Below are 17,791 nucleotides of genomic sequence, written 5' to 3'. Positions count from 1 at the left end.
GCAGTGGCGGCGCGGGCAGGGGGCGGGTGAGCGCCGCGCGGGCGGAATTTTGGGGGGAATTGTGGAAATTTTGGGGAATTTTGGGGGGAATTGTGGCGATTTTGGGGATTTTTGGGGGGAATTTGGGGCGGGGGACGGAGGGGATGGGTGGAGATGAGGGAGGGACGGGCGGGGATGGCGGGAGGGGAGAACGGGGCGGTTTTGGGGGGGATTTTTTGGGATTTTTTGGGATTTTTTTGGGGGGATTTTTGGGGTGAATCCGGCGGGTTTCGGGTCCCGCAGCCCATGGCGGAGCTGCACCTCTTCGGGCAGATCGAGAGCGGCTGCGGCTTCTCCGAGCGGCGCCTCTTCTGCAAGTGGGGGCTGCACGCCGGTGAGCGCGGCGGGGTGGGGGTCTGGGGGGATTTTGGGGATTTTTGGGGAATTTTGGGGAATTTGGGGGAATTTGGGGGATTTTGGGAGGGATTTGGGGGAGTTGGGAGGAATTTCGGGGAGTTTTGGGGGAGTTTTAGGGGGATTTGGGGATTTTTTTGGAGGATTTTGGGGGGATTTCGAAGGGATTTGGGGAGATTTTGGGAGGAATTTGGGGGATTTTGGGAGGAATTTCGGGAGGTAAGGGGTGGGTTTTGGGAATTTGGAGGGGAGATTTGGGGATTTTTGGAGGATTTTGGGGGGTTTTGGGGATTTTGAAGGAGATTTTGGGGGGATTTTAGGGGGATTTGGGGGGTTTGGGGGATTTTGAAGGAGATTTTGGGGGAATTTCGGGAGGTTTTGGGGGGATTTTAGGGGGAGATTTGGGGATTTTTGGAGGATTTGGGGCGGATTTGGGGGTTTTGGGTGGAATTTGGGGGATTTTGGGGGAGTTGGGAGGAATTTCGGGGGGTTTTGGGGGCACTTTGGGGATTTTAGGGGGATTTGGGGGAGGGTTTGGGGGAGATTTTGGGGGTCTTGGGGAGATTTGGGGGGATTTTGGGAGGAATTTGGGGATTTTGGGAGGGATTTTGGGGGATTTTGGGAGGTAGTGGGTGGATTTTGGGGATTTGGGTGGGAAATTCGGGTTTGTTTGGAGGATTTTGGGGGGATTTGGGGGAGGGTTTTGAGGAGATTTGGGGTTTTTGAAGGAGATTTGGGGATTTTGGGAGGAATTTGGGGGATTTCTGGTGGGATTTGGGAGATTTTGGGGGGATTTGGGAGATTTTGGGGGATTTTGGGGGGTCTGGGGGATTTTAGGGAATTTGGGAGGAATTTTGGGGGGATTTTAGGGGTTTTGGGGGAGAGATTTGGGGATCTTTTAGAGGATTTTTGGGATTTTGGAGATTTTGGGGGATTTGGGGGGATTTTGAGGGGAACTGGGGGAATTTGGAAGATTTTGGAGGGATTTTGGTGGGATTTGGGGAGATTTGGGGACATTTGAGGAGTTCTGGGCAGATTTTGGGGGGATATTGGGGAGATTTGGGGGTTCCGGGGTGATTTTGGGGGGACCTGGGGCTTTGGGGCCATTTGGGAGAATTTTTGGTGGTTTTCGATGATTTTTGGGTTATTTTAGGTGATTTGGGGATCATTTTGGGGTGATTTTGGTTAATTTTTAGGGTGATTTGAGGTTATTTAAGAGGATTTTGGTGTCCCAGGTGATTTTGGGGTGATTTGGGATGATTTTGGGGGATTTCGGGGGTTTTGGGGTATCCTAGGTGATTTTGGGGGGATTTTGTCGTGATTTTTGGGGTGATTTTGGGGTGATTTAGTCTGATTTTGGGACATTTCAGGCTGATTTTGGGATATTTCAGGGTGATTTTGGGACATTTCGGGCTGATTTTGGGACATTTTGGGCTGATTTTGGGAAATTTTGGGCTGATTTTGGGGTGATTTTCTCTGATTTTGGGGTGATTTTGGCTGATTTTGGGCCGTTTCGGGTACTGGCGCCACCTGGACCCTCCTGGCTGATTTTGGGGTGATTTGGGGCCATTTTGGGTTGCTTTTGGGATATTTTGGGGTCATTTTCCCTAATTTTGGGCCACTCCGTGCTGCAGGCTCCGCCTGGACGCTGCTGGCTGATTTTGGGGTGATTTTGGGACATTTTGGGGTGATTTTCCCTGATTTTGGGCCGCTCCATGCTGCAGGCGCCGCCTGGACGCTGCTGGCTGATTTTGGGGTGATTTTGGGGTGATTTTGGGACATTTTGGGCTGATTTTGGGCCGTTCTGGGCGCAGGCTCCGCCTGGACGCTGCTGGCTGATTTTGGGGTGATTTTGGGCTGATTTTGGGACATTTTGGGCTGATTTTGGGCCGTTCTGGGCGCAGGCTCCGCCTGGACGCTGCTGGCTGATTTTGGGGTGATTTTGGGGTGATTTTGGGACATTTTGGGCTGATTTTGGGCCGTTCTGGGCGCAGGCTCCGCCTGGACGCTGCTGGCTGATTTTGGGGTGATTTTGGGACATTTTGGGCTGATTTTGGGCCGTTCTGGGCGCAGGCTCCGCCTGGACGCTGCTGGCCGGGGCGGGCGCGGGGCAGACCCAGCTCGACGACCCCCAGGGGGGCGACGCCGCCCAGTGGAGCCACCCCCTGGACCTGCACCTGGGGACACGCGGCCTGCAGGGTGCGGGGACACCCGTGGGGACATCGGGGACACTGGGGGGACATTGGGGACACTGGGGACAGTGGGGACATTGGGGACACTGGGGACATTGGGGGGATTGGGGGCACTGGGGGGATTGGGGACATTGGGGACACTGGGGACATTGGGGACATTGGGGGGATTGGGGACATTGGGGACATTGGGGACATTGGGGACATCGGGGACACTGTCAGGGCCATGGGTGTTCAGGGAGGACACTGGTGGTGTCAGGGTCCCCAGGTGTGTCCCCAGTGTCCCCAGTGTCCCCCCAGTGTCCCTGATGTCCCCAATCCCCCCAATGTCCCCATGTCCCCCCAATGTCCCCATGTCCCCAATGTCCCCAGTGTCCCCAATCTCCCCAATGTCCCCAATCCCCCCAGTGTCCCCAATGTCCCCAATCCCCCCAATATCCCCAGTGTCCCCAGTCCCCCCAATGTCCCCAATCCCCCCAGTGTCCCCCCAGTGTCCCCACTGATGTCCCCACTGATGTCCCCAGTGATGTCCCCCTGTCCCCAGGCTGGCCCAAGCTGCTGCTGGAGGTGTGGCACGTGGACGCGTGGGGCCGGCGGGGCCTGGCGGGCTACGGCGTGTGCGCGGTGCCCAGCGCGCCCGGCTGCCACCGCGTCACCTGCGTCACCTGGCGCCCGCGGGGCACGCGGCGCCAGCGCCTGCTGGGCCCCGGCGCCCCCGAGCTGCGCGACCCCGCCGGGGCGGCCGCCGGCGCCGCCGAGCGCTTCCGCCTGCGCACCGAGGCCGCCGGCACCGTGCGGCTGCGCCTCGGCGTCCTGCCGCGGCACATGGCACGGTTTGGGGTGGCACTGTGACACTGGGGACACTGGGGACACCATTGGGGACACTGGGGACACCATTGGGGTGATGGGGACACCATTGGGGACAGTATGACACCATTGGGGTAATGGGGGCACCGAGGCCGCCGGCACCGTGCGGCTGCGCCTCGGCGTCCTGCCGCAGCACATGGCATGGTTCGGGGTGGCACTGGGACATTGGGGACATCGGGGTGGCACTGTGACACTGGGACACCATTGGGGACATTGGGGACACCTTTGGGGGGGTGATGGGGACACTGGGGACACCATTGGGGACATTGGGTTAGTGGAGAAACCATCAGGGACATTGGCACCGTGTGGCTGCGCCTCGGCGTCCTGCCGCGGCACATGGCCAGGTTCGGGGTGGCACTGTGACACTGGGACACCATTGGGGACATTGGGGACACCTTTGGGGTGATGGGGACACTTTGGACACCATTGGGGACATTGGGGACACTGGGGTAATGGGGGCACCATCGGGGACACCGGCACCGTGTGGCTGCGCCTCGGCGTCCTGCCACGGCACATGGCGCGGTTCGGGGTGGCACTGTGACACTGGGGACACTGGGGACATCATTGGGGTGATGGGGACATTGGGGACATCACTGGGGTGATGGGGACATTGGGGACATCACTGGGGTGATGGGGACACTACTGGGGACAGTATGACACCATTGGGGACATTGGGTTAATGGGGACACCATTGGGGACACCGGCACCGTGCGGCTGCGCCTCGGCGTGATGCCGCGGCACATGGCGCGCTTCGGGGTGGCACTGTGACACTGGGGACACTGGGGTGGCACTGGGGACACTGGGGACATCATTGGGGGTAGCACTGCGGACACCGGGGTGGCACAGTGACATTGGGGACACCATTTGGCACACTGGGGTGGCATGGTGGCACTGGGGACGCTGGGGTGGCATGGTGACATCAGGGACATCATTGGGGACACCAAGGTGGCACTGGGGACACCACTGGGGACACTGGGGTAACATGGTGGCACTGGGGACATTGTTGGGGACACCACTGGGGACACCGGGGTGGCACTGGGGACAGGGTGACCTGGGATGACATCCTGGGGACACCCTGGGGACACCGGGGTCACCTTGGGGTGGCACCTGGGGGGGGCCAGGACAGGAGGTGACACCTGGGGAGGGTCCCCAAACTTTGAGGGGAGGGGACAACCCTGGTGGCATCCCGGAGGAACCTCCCCAAAATTGTCACCTCCCCTTTGTCCCCAGATAAAAGTTTTGTCACCAAATGCGGCTCAGGGGGGGGTTTGGGGGGGAGGGGACAATTTGGGACAATTTTGGGGGGGGGAGGGGACAATTTTGGGGGAGGGGACAATTTGGGGAGGGGAGGTGGCAATTTTGGGAGGGAGGTGACAATTTTGGGAGGGAGGGGACAATTTTTGGGGAGAGGTGACAATTTTGGGGGGGAGGTGACAATTTTGGGGAGGGAGGTGACAATTTGGGGGGGAGGGGACAATTTGGGGAGGGGAGATGACAATTTGGGGAGGGAGGTGGCAATTTTGGGAGGGAGGTGGCAATTTTGGGAGGGAGGTGACAATTTTGGGGGGGTCCTGGAGCCCCTCCCCCATCGCGGGTGTCCCCCCGCCCCTCCCCCCTCCGGAAATGTCCCAGACGCGGAAGCGTCGCCCCCTCCCCCCCCCGGGCCGTGACTCAGTTTCCCTTCCCCTCCCCTCCCCCCTTCCCTCCCCCCCCCCGGCCCCGTTTCCTGGGTGGGGCCCGCGGCGAAACGGGGCCAAAAGTGGCAAAATCGGGCAAAAAGCGGCCAAACAAGGGACAAAAAGGATAAACCGGGACAAACCGGGACCACCCGGGACAAAGCGGGACCACCGAGGACGACCGGGAAGGATCGGGACCACCCGGGACAAAGCGGGACCGGTAGGGACAACCGGGACCAGCCGCGACAAACGGGACAACCCGGGACAACCCGGGACAACCCGGGGCACAACCGGGACCACCGGGACAGTCGGGAGCGGAACCGAGCCCGGGAGGGGAAATCCGGGCGGGTTCCGTGCGGGGTGTCCCGGGTTAAGACCCGGTTCCGGACTGCTCTCCCGGTTTTGGGGAGTTTGTCCCGGTTTTGGGGAGTTTCTCCCGGTTCTGAGGAGTTTATCCCGGTTTTGGGGGGTTTATCCCGGTTCTGAGGAGTTTATCCCGGTTTTGGGGAGTTTCTCCCGGTTCTGAGGAGTTTATCCCGGTTCTAGGGGAGTTTATCCCGGTTCTGGGGGGGTTACCCCGGTTCTGAGGGGGCGTGTCCCGGTTTAGGGGATTTATTCCGTTCCCGGGGGTTTATCCCGGTCCCGGTGTCTTTAACTGCTCCCGGGAATTTCTCCCGGTCTCTCCCTGTCCCGGTTTAATCCATCCTGGTCCTTTATCCCGGTCCCTCCCGAGGCTTTATCCCGGTCCCTCCCGAGGCTTTATCCCGGTCCTTCCAGAGGCTTTATCCCGGTCCTTCCAGAGGCTTTATCCCGGTCCCTACCGATCCCTCCCGAGGCTTTATCCTGGTGCGTCCCGGTTTCCCGTGTCCGGTCCCTCCCGAGGCTTTATCCCGGAGCCTCCCGGTCCCTCCAGAGGCTTTATCCCGGTTCCTCCCGAGGGTTTATCCCGGTCCCTCCCGAGGCTTTATCCCGGTGTCCGGTCTGTCCCGGGATGCGGCTGTCGGTGCGGGTCCCGGTGCCGCTGTCCCTCCCGGTCCCGGTGCGGGTCCCGGTGCGGGTCCCGGTCCCGGTGCGGGTCCCGGTGCGGGTCCCGGTGCCTGTCCCGGTGCCTGTCCCGGTGCTGCTGGCCGCGCTGCTGGCCGCGCTGGCCGTGCCGTGCCGCGCTCTCTCGTCCTGCCGCACGCTGGACCTGGAGGCGGCGCGGCTCAAGCGCATCGAGGCCGTGCGGGGCCAGATCCTGAGCAAGCTCCGGTTACCGGCGCCGCCCGCGGAGCCCGGCCCGGGCCCGGCCGCGCTGCCCGAGGACGTGCGGGCGCTCTACAACAGCACCCGGGAGCTGCTGCGGCAGCGCGCCCGGCGGCGCCCGCCCGAGCAGCCGCAGGACTACTACGCCAAGGAGCTGCTGCGCTTCCCCATGGAGAGCCCCGGGGACGGTGAGGGACACCTGGGGACAGCTGGGGACACCTGGGGACACCTGGGGACAGCTGGGGACAGCTGGGGACAACTGGGGACACCTGGGACATCTGGGGACACCTGGGGACACCTGGGGACACCTGGGACACCTGGGGACAGCTGGGGACACCTGGGGACAGCTGGGGACAACTGGGGACAGCTGGGGACACCTGGGGACAGCTGGGGACAACTGGGGACACCTGGAACACCTGGGGACACCTGGGGACAACTGGGGACAACTGGGGACACGGGAGGACACAGGGACATGGGGACATGGAGGGACACAGGGGGACACCTGGGGACACCTGGGGACACCTGGGGACACGGGGACATGGAGCAGCCTGAGGAGCCACAGGACTGCCCCGCCAAGGAGCTGCTGCGCTTCCCCATGGAGAGCCCCGGGGACGGTGAGGGACACCTGGGGACATTTGGGACACCTGGGGACACCTGGGACACCTGGGGACAACTGGGGACAACTGGGGACAACTGGGGACACCTGGGGACACCTGGGGACACGGGGGGACACCTGGGGACACCTGGGGACAACTGGGGACAGCTGGGGACAGCTGGGGACAACTGGGGACACCTGGGGACAGCTGGGGACACCTGGGACACCTGGGACAACTGGGGACAACTGGGGACACCTGGGGACACGGGGGGACACCTGGGGACAGCTGGGGACAGCTGGGGACAACTGGGGACACCTGGGGACAGCTGGGACACCTGGGGACAACTGGGGACACCTGGGGACACCTGGGGACAGCTGGGACACCTGGGGACAGCTGGGGACAACTGGGGACACCTGGGGACAACTGGGGACACCTGGGGACACCTGGGACAACTGGGACACCTGGGGACACCTGGGACACCTGGGACACCTGGGGACACCTGGGGACACCTGGGGACATTTGGGGACACCGGGGACACCTGGGACACCTGGGACACCTGGGGACACCTGGGGACACCTGGGGACATTTGGGGACACCTGGGGACACCTGGGACACCTGGGACACCTGGGGACACCTGGGGACAACTGGGACACCTGGGGACAGCTGGGGACACGGGGGTGGCACCGGGACACGGGGGGACACGGGGACATGGAGCAGCCTGACCAGCCGCAGGACTGCCCCGCCAAGGAGCTGCTGCGCTTCCCCATGGAGAGCCCCGGGGAGGGTGAGGGACACGGGGACACCTGGGGTGACATGGGGACATTGAGGGACAGCTGGACACGGTGACCCCTGGGTGACCCCACGGTGACTCCTCGGTGACCTCCTGGTGACCCCTGGGTGACCCTGAGGTGGCCTCCAGTGGCCTGGTGTCCCCTCTGTGACCCCTCTGTGTCCCCAGTCCCCCAATGTCCCCAAATGTCCCCAGTGCTCCCCATGGCCCTGGATGTCCCCAGTGTCCCCGATGTCCCCAACCCCCCCAATGTCCCCCCAGTGTCCTCAATCCCCCCAATGTCCCCACTGTCCCCGCGCTGTCCCCGCTGTCCCCACTGTCCCAATCCTGTCCCCAATGCTGTCCCCGCTGTCCCAGCGCTGTCCCCGCTGTCCCAGTGCTGTCCCCAGTATTGTCCCCATGCTGTCCCCGCTGTCCCAATCCTGTCCCCACGCTGTCCCCGCTGTCCCAATCCTGTCCCCGCTGTCCCAATGCTGTCCCCGCTGTCCCCCCACTGTCCCCAATGCTGTCCCCAGTATTGTCCCCACGCTGTCCCCGCTGTCCCAATCCTGTCCCCGCTGTCCCCAATCCTGTCCCCACTGTCCCCACGCTGTCCCCGCTGTCCCGCAGGTGAGGCGCAGCGCTGGCTCCCCACCCCCCGCAGTCTGTTCTTCGTGTTCAACACGTCCCGCCTGCGGGCCGGGCTGGGCCGGGCCGAGCTGAGCCGGGCCGAGCTGCGCATGCTGCGCCAGGGGACAGCGGGGACAGCAGCGGGGACAGCGGGGACAGCGGGGACAGCCACAGGGACAGCAGCGGGGACGGCCCTGGGCACGGAGCAGAGAGTCGAGCTCTACCAGGTGGGCACTGGGACACTGGGGACAGTGGGGGATTGGGGACAATGGGGACATTGGGGACATTGGGGACATGGAGACATTGGGGACATTGGGGGGATTGGGGACATTGGGGACATGGGGACATTGGGGACATGGGGACATTGGGGACATGGGGACAGTGGGGGATTGGGGACATTGGGGGGATTGGGGACATGGGGACACTGGGGGATTGGGGACATGGGGACATGGGGACATGGGGACAGTGGGGGATTGGGGACATTGGGGACATTGGGGGGTTGGGGACATTGGGGGGATTGGGGACATGGGGACATTGGGGGATTGGGGACATTGGGGACATTGGGGACATTGGGGACACTGGGGACATTGGGGACATTGGGGACATCGGGGACACTGGGGGGATTGGGGGATTTGGGGACATTGGGGGGATTGGGGGATTTGGGGACATTGGGGACATTGGGGGGATTGGGGGATTTGGGGACATTGGGGACGGCTCCAGAGCCACCCCCAGCGAGGGTGGGGGGACCCAGCCCTGGCCTGGCCCCAAATTTGGTGACAAACTGGTGTGACGTCACCTGGGCCCCCCGATGTCCCCAATCCCCACAATGTCCCCATGTCCCCAGTGATGTCCCCGATGATGTCCCCGTGTCCCTGATGATGTCCCTGATGATGTCCCCACTGTCCCTGATGATGTCCCCGTGTCCCCAATGATGTCCCCGATGATGTCCCCGATGATGTCCCCACTGTCCCCAGTGATGTCCCCATGTCCCTGATGATGTCCCCAATGATGTCCCCGTGTCCCCGATGATGTCCCCGTGACCCTGATGATGTCCCCGTGTCCCTGATGATGTCCCTGATGATGTCCCCGTGACCCTGATGATGTCCCCGTGTCCCCGATGATGTCCCCAATGTCTCCGATGATGTCCCCGATGATGTCCCCGTGTCCCCAATGATGTCCCCATGTTCCCCGATGATGTCCCCGTGTCCCCGATGATGTCCCCGTGTCCCCGATGATGTCCCCGATGATGTCCCCATGTCCCTGATGATGTCCCCAATGATGTCCCCAATGTCCCTGATGATGTCCCTGATCTTGTCCCCGATGATGTCCCCAACGTTGTCCCCCGTGTCCCCGTCTCGCAGGGTTTCGGGAACTCCTCCTGGCGCTTCCTGCAGGGCCGCTCCGTCAGCGTCACCGCCGAGGACGAGTGGCTCTGGTTCGACGTCACCGACAGCGTCCGGCAGTGGCTGCGCGGCTCCGGTGGGCCCGAGCTCCCAAAATTCCCACAAAATTCCCGGAAATCCCGCAAAGTTCCCGGAAATCCCGCAAAATTCCCGGAAATCCTGCAAAATTCCCGGAAATCCTGCAAAATTCCCAGAAAATCCCCCAAAATTACCGGAAATCCCGCAAAGTTCCTAGAAATCCCGCAAAATTCACGGAAATCCCACAAAATTCCCAAAAAATCCCACAAAATTCACGGAAATCCCGCAAAGATCCCAGAAATCCCGCAAAATTCATGGAAATCCTGCAATGTTCCCAGAAATCACACAAAATTCCTGAAAATCCTGCAAAATTCACGGAAATCCCACAAAATTCCCAGAAATCCTGGAAAATTCCCCAAAAATCCCGCAAAATTCCCAAAAATCCCGCAAAATTAATGAAAATCCTGCAATGTTCCCAGAAATCCTGGAAAATTAAGAAAAATCCCACAAAATTCCCGGAAATCCCGCTAAATTCCCAGAAATGCCGCGAAATTCTCGAAAAATCCCAAAAAATTACCGGAAATCCCGCAAAATTCCCCAAAATCCTGCAAAATTCATGAAAATCCTACAAAATTCATGAAAATCCCACAAAGTTCCCAGAAATTCTGCAAAATTCCCAGAAATCCTGGAAAATTCCCCAAAATCCCCCCAATGTTCCTGGAAATCCTGCAAAATTCCCAAAAAACCCGCAAAATTCCCAGAACTTCTGCAGGAATTGGCCAAAATTCCACCCGAATACGGCAAAATCCCCCCAAAAATCCGAGCGTGGCTCCAGGGGGGACGGCGGCGTCGCCACAGCCCCAAAAACCCACAGACCTTCCCAAATCCCCCCAGAATCCCTCAAATTTCCCCAAAATCCCCCAAATTCCCCCAAAATTCCCAAATTCCCCCAAAATCCCCCAAATTCCCCAAATTTCCCCAAAATTCCCAAATTTCCCCTTTAGAGCCGCTGGGGCTGTTCTGGCTCAGCATTCACTGCCCCTGCGAGCCAAAACCCCCAAAATTTCTACAAAATCCCCCCAAATCCCCCCAAAATCTCCCAAATTTCCCCAAAATCCCCCAAATCCCCCAAATTTCCCCTTTAGAGCCGCTGGGGCTGGTCCGGCTCAGCGTTCACTGCCCCTGCGAGCCAAAACCCCCAAAATTTCCCCAAAATGCTCCTAAATTTCCCCAAAATCCCCCCAAATTTCCCCCAAATCCCCCAAATTTCCCCAAAATCCCCCAAAATTCCCTAATTCCCCAAATTTCCCCTGCAGAGGTGCTGGGGCTGTTCCGGCTCAGCGTTCACTGCCCCTGCGAGCCAAAACCCCCAAAATTTCTACAAAATCCCCCCAAATTTCCCCAAAATCCCCCCCAAATCCCCCCAAAATCTCCCAAATTTCCCCAAAATCCCCCAAATCCCCAAATTTCCCCAAAATTCCCAATTTCCCCTTTAGAGCCGCTGGGGCTGTTCCGGCTCAGCGTTCACTGTCCCTGCGAGGCCGCCGGCGACGCCCCCAGCCTCAAAATCTCCATCGAAGGTACCGGCAGCGGATTTTGGGGGGATTTGGGGGATTTTGGGGATTTTTGGGAATTATGGGGGATTTTGAGGTGATTTTTGGGAGTTTTGATGGAGATTTTGGGGAGATTTGGGGGATTTTGGGGGAGATTTTGGGGAATTTGGGGGGGATTTTGGGGGGATTTTGGGGATTTGGGGGACTTTCAGGAGGAGCTTTGAGGGGGATTTTTGAAAGATTTTGGGGGTTTTTGAGGGATTTTGGGGGGATTTTGGGGATTTTTGGGAATTATGGGGGTTTTGGGGGGATTTGGAGGTAAGTTTTGGGAGTTTTGATGGAGATTTTGGGGGGTTTTGGGGAGATTTTGATGGGGATTTTGGGGGGACTTTGGGGGATTTTGGGGGATTTTGGGGGGACTTTGGGGGATTCGGGGGATTTGGGGGATTTTGGTGAATTTTGGGGGGGATTTTGGGGACTTTCAGGGGGAGCTTTGACAGATTTTGGGGAATTTTGGAATTTTGGGGGGATTTTGAGGGATTTGGAGGTGATTTTTGGGAGTTTTGATGGAGATTTTGGGGGCATTTTGGGGGGGTTTTGGGAGGGGTTTTGGGGGGATTTTGGGATTTTTTGGAGGATTTTGTGGGATTTTGGGGTGGATTTTTGGATTTCGGGTGAATTTTGGGGGACTTTGGTGGGATTTGGGGATTTTGGGGGGATTTTCGAGGATTCTGGGAGACTTTGAGGGGATTCGGGTCGATCTGAGGCGTTTTGGGGCGTTTCGGGATTTTTTGGGTGGATTTGGTTTCAGTTTGGGGCATTTTGGGGAATTTTCAGCAGCAGCGCCGGGACAGCGAGAGCTGGGTCCCCAAATGTCCCCAAAATGTCCCCAATGTCCCCAGTGTCCCCAATGTCCCCGATGACCCCGATGTCCCCAATGTCCCCAATGTCCCCAATCCCCCCAGTGTCCCCAATGTCCCCAATCCCCCCAATCACCCAATGTCCCCGTGTCCCCGTGTCCCCAGGCTTCGAGCAGCAGCGGGGGGACATGCAGAGCATCGCGCGCCGCCACCGCCGGGTCCCGCACGTCCTGGCCATGGCGCTGCCGCCCGAGCGCGCCCAGGCCCTGCACGGCCACCGGCAACGGCGCGAGCTGCAGGGCCAGCACTGCGGGGGGTGGGGACACGGGGACACCGGGGGATTGGGGACACTGGGGGGATTGGGGACATTGGGGGGATTGGGGGGATTGGGGACACCAGGGGATTGGGGACATCAGGGACATTGGGGACATTGGGGACATTGGGGACATTGGGGGGATTGGGGACATTGGGGGGATTGGGGACACTGGGGGGATTGGGGACATTGGGGGGATTGGGGACATTGGGGGGATTGGGGGGATTGGGGACATTGGGGACATTGGGGACATTGGGGACATTTGGGGACATTGGGGACATTGGGGACATTGGGGACACCAGGGGATTGGGGACATCAGGGACATTGGGGGGATTGGGGACACTGGGGGGATTGGGGGATTGGGGACATTGGGGACATCGGGGGATTGGGGACATTGGGGACACTGGGGACATTGGGGACACTGGGGGGATTTGGGACAATGGGGGGATTGGGGGGATTGGCGACATTGGGGACATCGGGGGGATTGGGGACATTGGGGGGATTGGGGACGTTGGGGACGTTGGGGACATTGGGGGGATTGGGGATTTGGGGACATCGGGGGGATTGGGGACATTGGGGGGATTGGGGACGTTGGGGACGTTGGGGACATTGGGGGGATTGGGGATTTGGGGACATTGGGGACCCTCGAAATCCCTCATTTATCACCCTGGGACCCCCAAAATCTTCCCCAAAATTCCCCAAATCTTCCCCGAGATCCCCCATGCTTCACTCAGGGGGAGCTGGGGATCCCTGGGGACCCCCCAGATCCCCTCAAATCCCCCCCAAACCCCCATTTATCACCATGGGACCCCCAAAATCCCCTCAAATCCCCCCCAAACCCCCATTTATCACCATGGGACCCCCAAAATCTCCCCAAAATCCCCTCAAATCCCCCCCAAACCCCCATTTATCACCATGGGACCCCCAAAATCTCCCCAAAATCCCCTCAAATCCCCCAAAATCCTCCCCAAAATCCCCCAAAATCCCCTCCAAACCCCCATTGTTCACCCTGAGACCCCCCCAAAAACCCCAAAATCCCCCAAAATCCCCCCGAATTCCAGGCCGGAGGAGCAGAACTGCTGCGTGCGGCCGCTGTGGATCGATTTCCGCCGGGACCTGCAGTGGAAGTGGATCCACGAGCCCCGCGGCTACATGGCCAACTTCTGCGGGGGGCCCTGCTCCTACATCTGGAGCGGCGACAGCCACCACACCAAGGTGGGGTTTGGGGGTCCCGGGGGGTTTGGGGGGTCCCGGGGGGTCCCAGGGGGATTTGGGGGTTCCTACATCTGGAGCACTGACAGCCACCACACCAAGGTGGGATTTGGGGGGTCCCGGGGGGATTTGGGGGGTCCCAGGGGTTGTTTAGGGGGGATTTGGGGGGATTTGGGGGGGTTTGGGGAGTCCCGGGGGGTTTGGGGGTGATTTGAGGGGTCCTGGGTGGACTTTGGGGGGATTTGAGGAGGATTTGGGGGGGTTTGAGGAGGATTTTGGGGGGGTTTGGGGGGATTTGGGGGGGTCCCAGGGGGATTTGGGGGGATTTGAGGGGGATTTGGGGGTGTTTGGGGGAGGATTTTGGGGGTCCTATCCCTGGAGCGCCAACAGCCAGCACACCAAGGTGGGATTTGGGGGTCCCGGGGGGATTTGGGGGGTCCCAGGGGTTGTTTAGGGGGGATTTGGGTGGGTTTGGGGGGATTTGGGGGTCCCGGGGGGATTTGGGGGGTCCCGGGGGGTTTGGGGGTGATTTGAGGGGTCCTGAGGGGACTTGGGGGGGTTTGAGGAGGATTTGGGGGATTTGAGGGGGATTTTGGGGGTCCTACCCCTGGAGCACCGACACCCAGCACACCAAGGTGGGGTTTGGGGGTCCCGCGGGATTTTGGGGGGATTTTGGGGGGATTTTGGGGTTATTCCGGGGGTATTTTGGTGTATTTCGGGTGTATTTTGGGATATGTTTTGTGTGTTTTTTGAGATATATTTCGGCTGTATTTCGGGTGTATTTCAGGTGTATTTTGGGATATATTTTAGGTGTATTTTGGGATATATTTTGGGTGTATTTCCGGTATATTTGGGCTGTATTTCGTCTGTATTTTGGGTGTATTTTGGGATATATTTCGGCTGTATTTTGGCTGTATTTCGGGTATCTTTTGGGTGTATTTTAGGTATATTTCGGGTGTATTTTGGGATATATTTTGTGTGTATTTCGGGTGTATTTCGGGATACATTTCGGCTGTATTTTAGGTATATTTGGGCTGTATTTCAGGTATATTTGGGCTGTATTTTGGGCTATATTTGGGGTGTACTTTAGGTATATTCGGGCTGTATTTTAGGTATATTTGGGCTGTATTTTAGGTATATTTCAGGGGTATTTTGGGATACATTTCGGCTGTATTTTAGGTATATTCGGGCTGTATTTTAGGTATATTTGGGCCGTATTTTAGGTATATTTCAGGGGTATTTTGGGATACATTTCGGCTGTATTTTAGGTATATTCGGGCTGTATTTTAGGTATATTTGGGCTGTATTTTAGGTATATTTCGGGTGGATTTCGGGTATATTTGGGCCGTATTTTAAGTATATTTCAGGGGTATTTTGGGATACATTTGGGCTGTATTTTGGGTATATTTGGGCTGTATTTTGGCTGTATTTCGTCTGTATTTTGGGTGTATTTTGGGATATATTTCGGAAGTATTTTGGCTGTATTTCGGGTATCTTTTGGGTGTATTTTGGGCTATATCTGGGCTGTATTTTAGGTGTATTTTGGGGTACATTTTGGCTGTATTTTAGGTATATTTGGGCTGTATTTTAGGTATATTTCGGGTGTATTTTAGGTATATTTGGGCTGTATTTTGGCTATATCCGGGCCGTATTTTGGGTTGTATTTCGAGGGTATTTTGGCCGTATTTTGGGCTGTATTTCGGGGGTACTTTGGCTGTATTTTGGGCTGTATTTCGGGGGTATTTCGGCCGTATTTTGGGCTGTATTTCGGCTGTATTTTGGGCTGTATTTCGGCTGTATTTTGGCTGTATTTCGGGGTATTTTGGCTGTATTTCAGCTGTATTTCGGGCTGTATTTCGGGGGTATTTTGGCCGTATTTTGGGCTGTATTTCGGCTGTATTTTGGCTGTATTTCGGCTGTATTTGGGCTGTATTTTGGCTGTATTTAGGCTATATTTTGGGCTGTATTTCGGCTGTATTTTGGGCTGTATTTCGGGGGTACTTTGGCTGTATTTCGGGCTGTATTTTGGCTGTATTTGGGCTGTATTTTGGGCTGTATTTTGGCTGTATTTCGGGCTGCATTTCGGCTGTATTTGGGCTGTATTTCGGGGGTACTCTGGCTGTATTTGGGCTGTATTTGGGCTGTATTTTGGGCTGTATTTCGGCTGTACTTTGGGCTGTATTTCGGGCTCTATTTGGGCTGTATTTGGGCTGTATTTCGGGGGTACTCTGGCTGTATTTGGGCTGTATTTCGGGCTGTATTTGGGCTGTGTTTCGGGGGTACTTTGGGCTGTATTTCGGCTGTATTTCGGCTGTATTTGGGCTGTATTTCGGCTGTATTTGGGCTGTATTTGGGCTGTGTCTCCCGCAGGTGCTGGCGCTGTACAACCTGCACAACCCCGGCGGCTCGGCGGCGCCGTGCTGCGTGCCGCAGAGCCTGGAGCCGCTGCCCATCGTCTACTTCGTGGGGCGCCGGGCGCGCGTCGAGCAGCTCTCGGGGATGGTGGTCAGCGCCTGCAAGTGCAGCTGACCCCAAAACCCCCAGCCCGCCCCAAAAACCCCCAGATTCACCCCAAAAATCCCCGAGTCGCGCCCAAAAACACCCCCAGATTCACCCCAAAAAACCCCCGAGTCGCGCCCAAAAACCCCCAGGTTCACCCCAAAACCCCCCAGCCCGCCCCAAAAACCCCCAGATTCACCCCAAAAAACCCCCGAGTCGCGCCCAAAAACACCCCCAGATTCACCCCAAAAAACCCCCCAGCCCGCCCCAAAAACACCCAGATTCACCCCAAAAAACCCCCGAGTCGCGCCCAAAAACCCCCAGATTCACCCCAAAAAATCCCCGAGTCCGCCCCAAAAACCCCCAGATTCACCCCAAAAATCCCCGAGTCGCGCCCAAAAACACCCCCAGATTCGCCCCAAAAATCCCCGAGTCGCGCCCAAAAATCCCGGCTCAGTTCTGCAGCGTCGCAGCAATAAATGTTATTTAATTTGGATTTTTTTTTTTTGGTTGGTTTGTGACTTGAAAGCGCCAAAAATCATTGAGGAAAAGCTCAAAATCCACCCCGAAAAATAAACACCAAATCCTCCTAAAATGCCCCAAAATCCACCCCAAAAAATGCCAAAAATACCCGAAAATCCACCCCAAAAATCCCCAAAAAATAAAGCCCAAATCCTCCTAAAATCCCCCCAAAAATGCCAAAAATACCCAAAAATCCACCCCGAAAAATCCACCCCAAAAAATAAACCCCAAATCCTCCTAAAATCCCCCAAAATCCACCCCAAAATTGCCAAAAATACCCAAAAACCCACCCCAAATCCACCCCAAAACGACCCCAAATCCACCCCAAAAAATTTCCAAATCCACCCCAAAAATACCCAAATTCACCCCAAAAATCCCCAAATTCGCCCCAAAAATCCCCAAGTCGCGCCCAAAAATCCCGGCTCAGTTCTGCAGCGTCGCAGCAATAAATGTTATTTAATTTGGATTTTTTTTTGGTTGGTTTGTCACTCGAAAGCGCCAAAAAACATCGAGGAAAAATCCCCAAAAAATAAACCCCAAATCCTCCTAAAATTCCCCAAAATCCACCCCAAAAAATAAACCCCAAATCCTCCTAAAATCCTCCCAAATCCACCCCAAAAAATGCCAAAAATACCCGAAAAACTGCCCCAAAAATCCCCCAAAAATAAACCCCAAATCCTCCTAAAATCCCCCCAAATCCACCCCAAAATTACCAAAAATTCCCAAAAATCCACCCCAAAAAATCCCCAAAAAATAAACCCCAAATCCTCCTAAAATCCCCCAAAATCCACCTCAAATTCACCCTAAAAATCCACCCCAAAAATCCCCAAATTCACCCCAAAAAATCCCAAATTCACCCCAAAAATCCCCAAATCCCCAAAAAATCCCCAAATTCCCCAAAACCCCCCAAATTTTCCAAAAACCCCCAAATTCCCCAAAAATCCCCAAATTCCCCCCAAAAATCCCCAAATTTCCCCCAAATTCCCCCCAAAAAGATCCACAAAATTCCCATTTCTCCCCCCAAAAAATCAGAAAATTCCCATTTT

General features: G+C 57.2%; 2 protein-coding genes across 2 annotated transcripts; both read left to right on the top strand.

The window, feature by feature from the left end:
* Positions 1-5: 5 nt before the first annotated feature.
* On the top strand, positions 6-4,699 carry B9D2 (B9 domain containing 2). The gene is made up of 4 exons (XM_077789132.1): positions 6-26; positions 283-373; positions 2,467-2,592; positions 3,127-4,699. The coding sequence occupies exons 2-4, from the start codon at positions 286-288 to the stop codon at positions 3,432-3,434; spliced, it is 522 nt and encodes a 173-aa protein (XP_077645258.1). The 5' UTR covers positions 6-26; positions 283-285; the 3' UTR covers positions 3,435-4,699.
* A 1,417-nt stretch (positions 4,700-6,116) lies between these two features.
* TGFB1 (transforming growth factor beta 1) lies at positions 6,117-16,322 on the top strand. Its single transcript, XM_077789108.1, has 7 exons — positions 6,117-6,558; positions 8,366-8,592; positions 9,727-9,844; positions 11,283-11,366; positions 12,365-12,515; positions 13,574-13,727; positions 16,095-16,322. Exons 1-7 carry the CDS (start codon positions 6,117-6,119, stop codon positions 16,251-16,253), a joined length of 1,335 nt encoding a protein of 444 aa, XP_077645234.1. The 3' UTR covers positions 16,254-16,322.
* Positions 16,323-17,791: the final 1,469 nt, after the last annotated feature.

This window comes from Lonchura striata, chromosome 31 (genome assembly GCF_046129695.1).
Source record: "Lonchura striata isolate bLonStr1 chromosome 31, bLonStr1.mat, whole genome shotgun sequence".
In the NCBI taxonomy this organism is placed as follows: Eukaryota; Metazoa; Chordata; class Aves; order Passeriformes; family Estrildidae; genus Lonchura; species Lonchura striata.
Note: the sequence above shows the minus strand (reverse complement) of the source record. Positions and strands in the feature narration are given on the sequence as shown.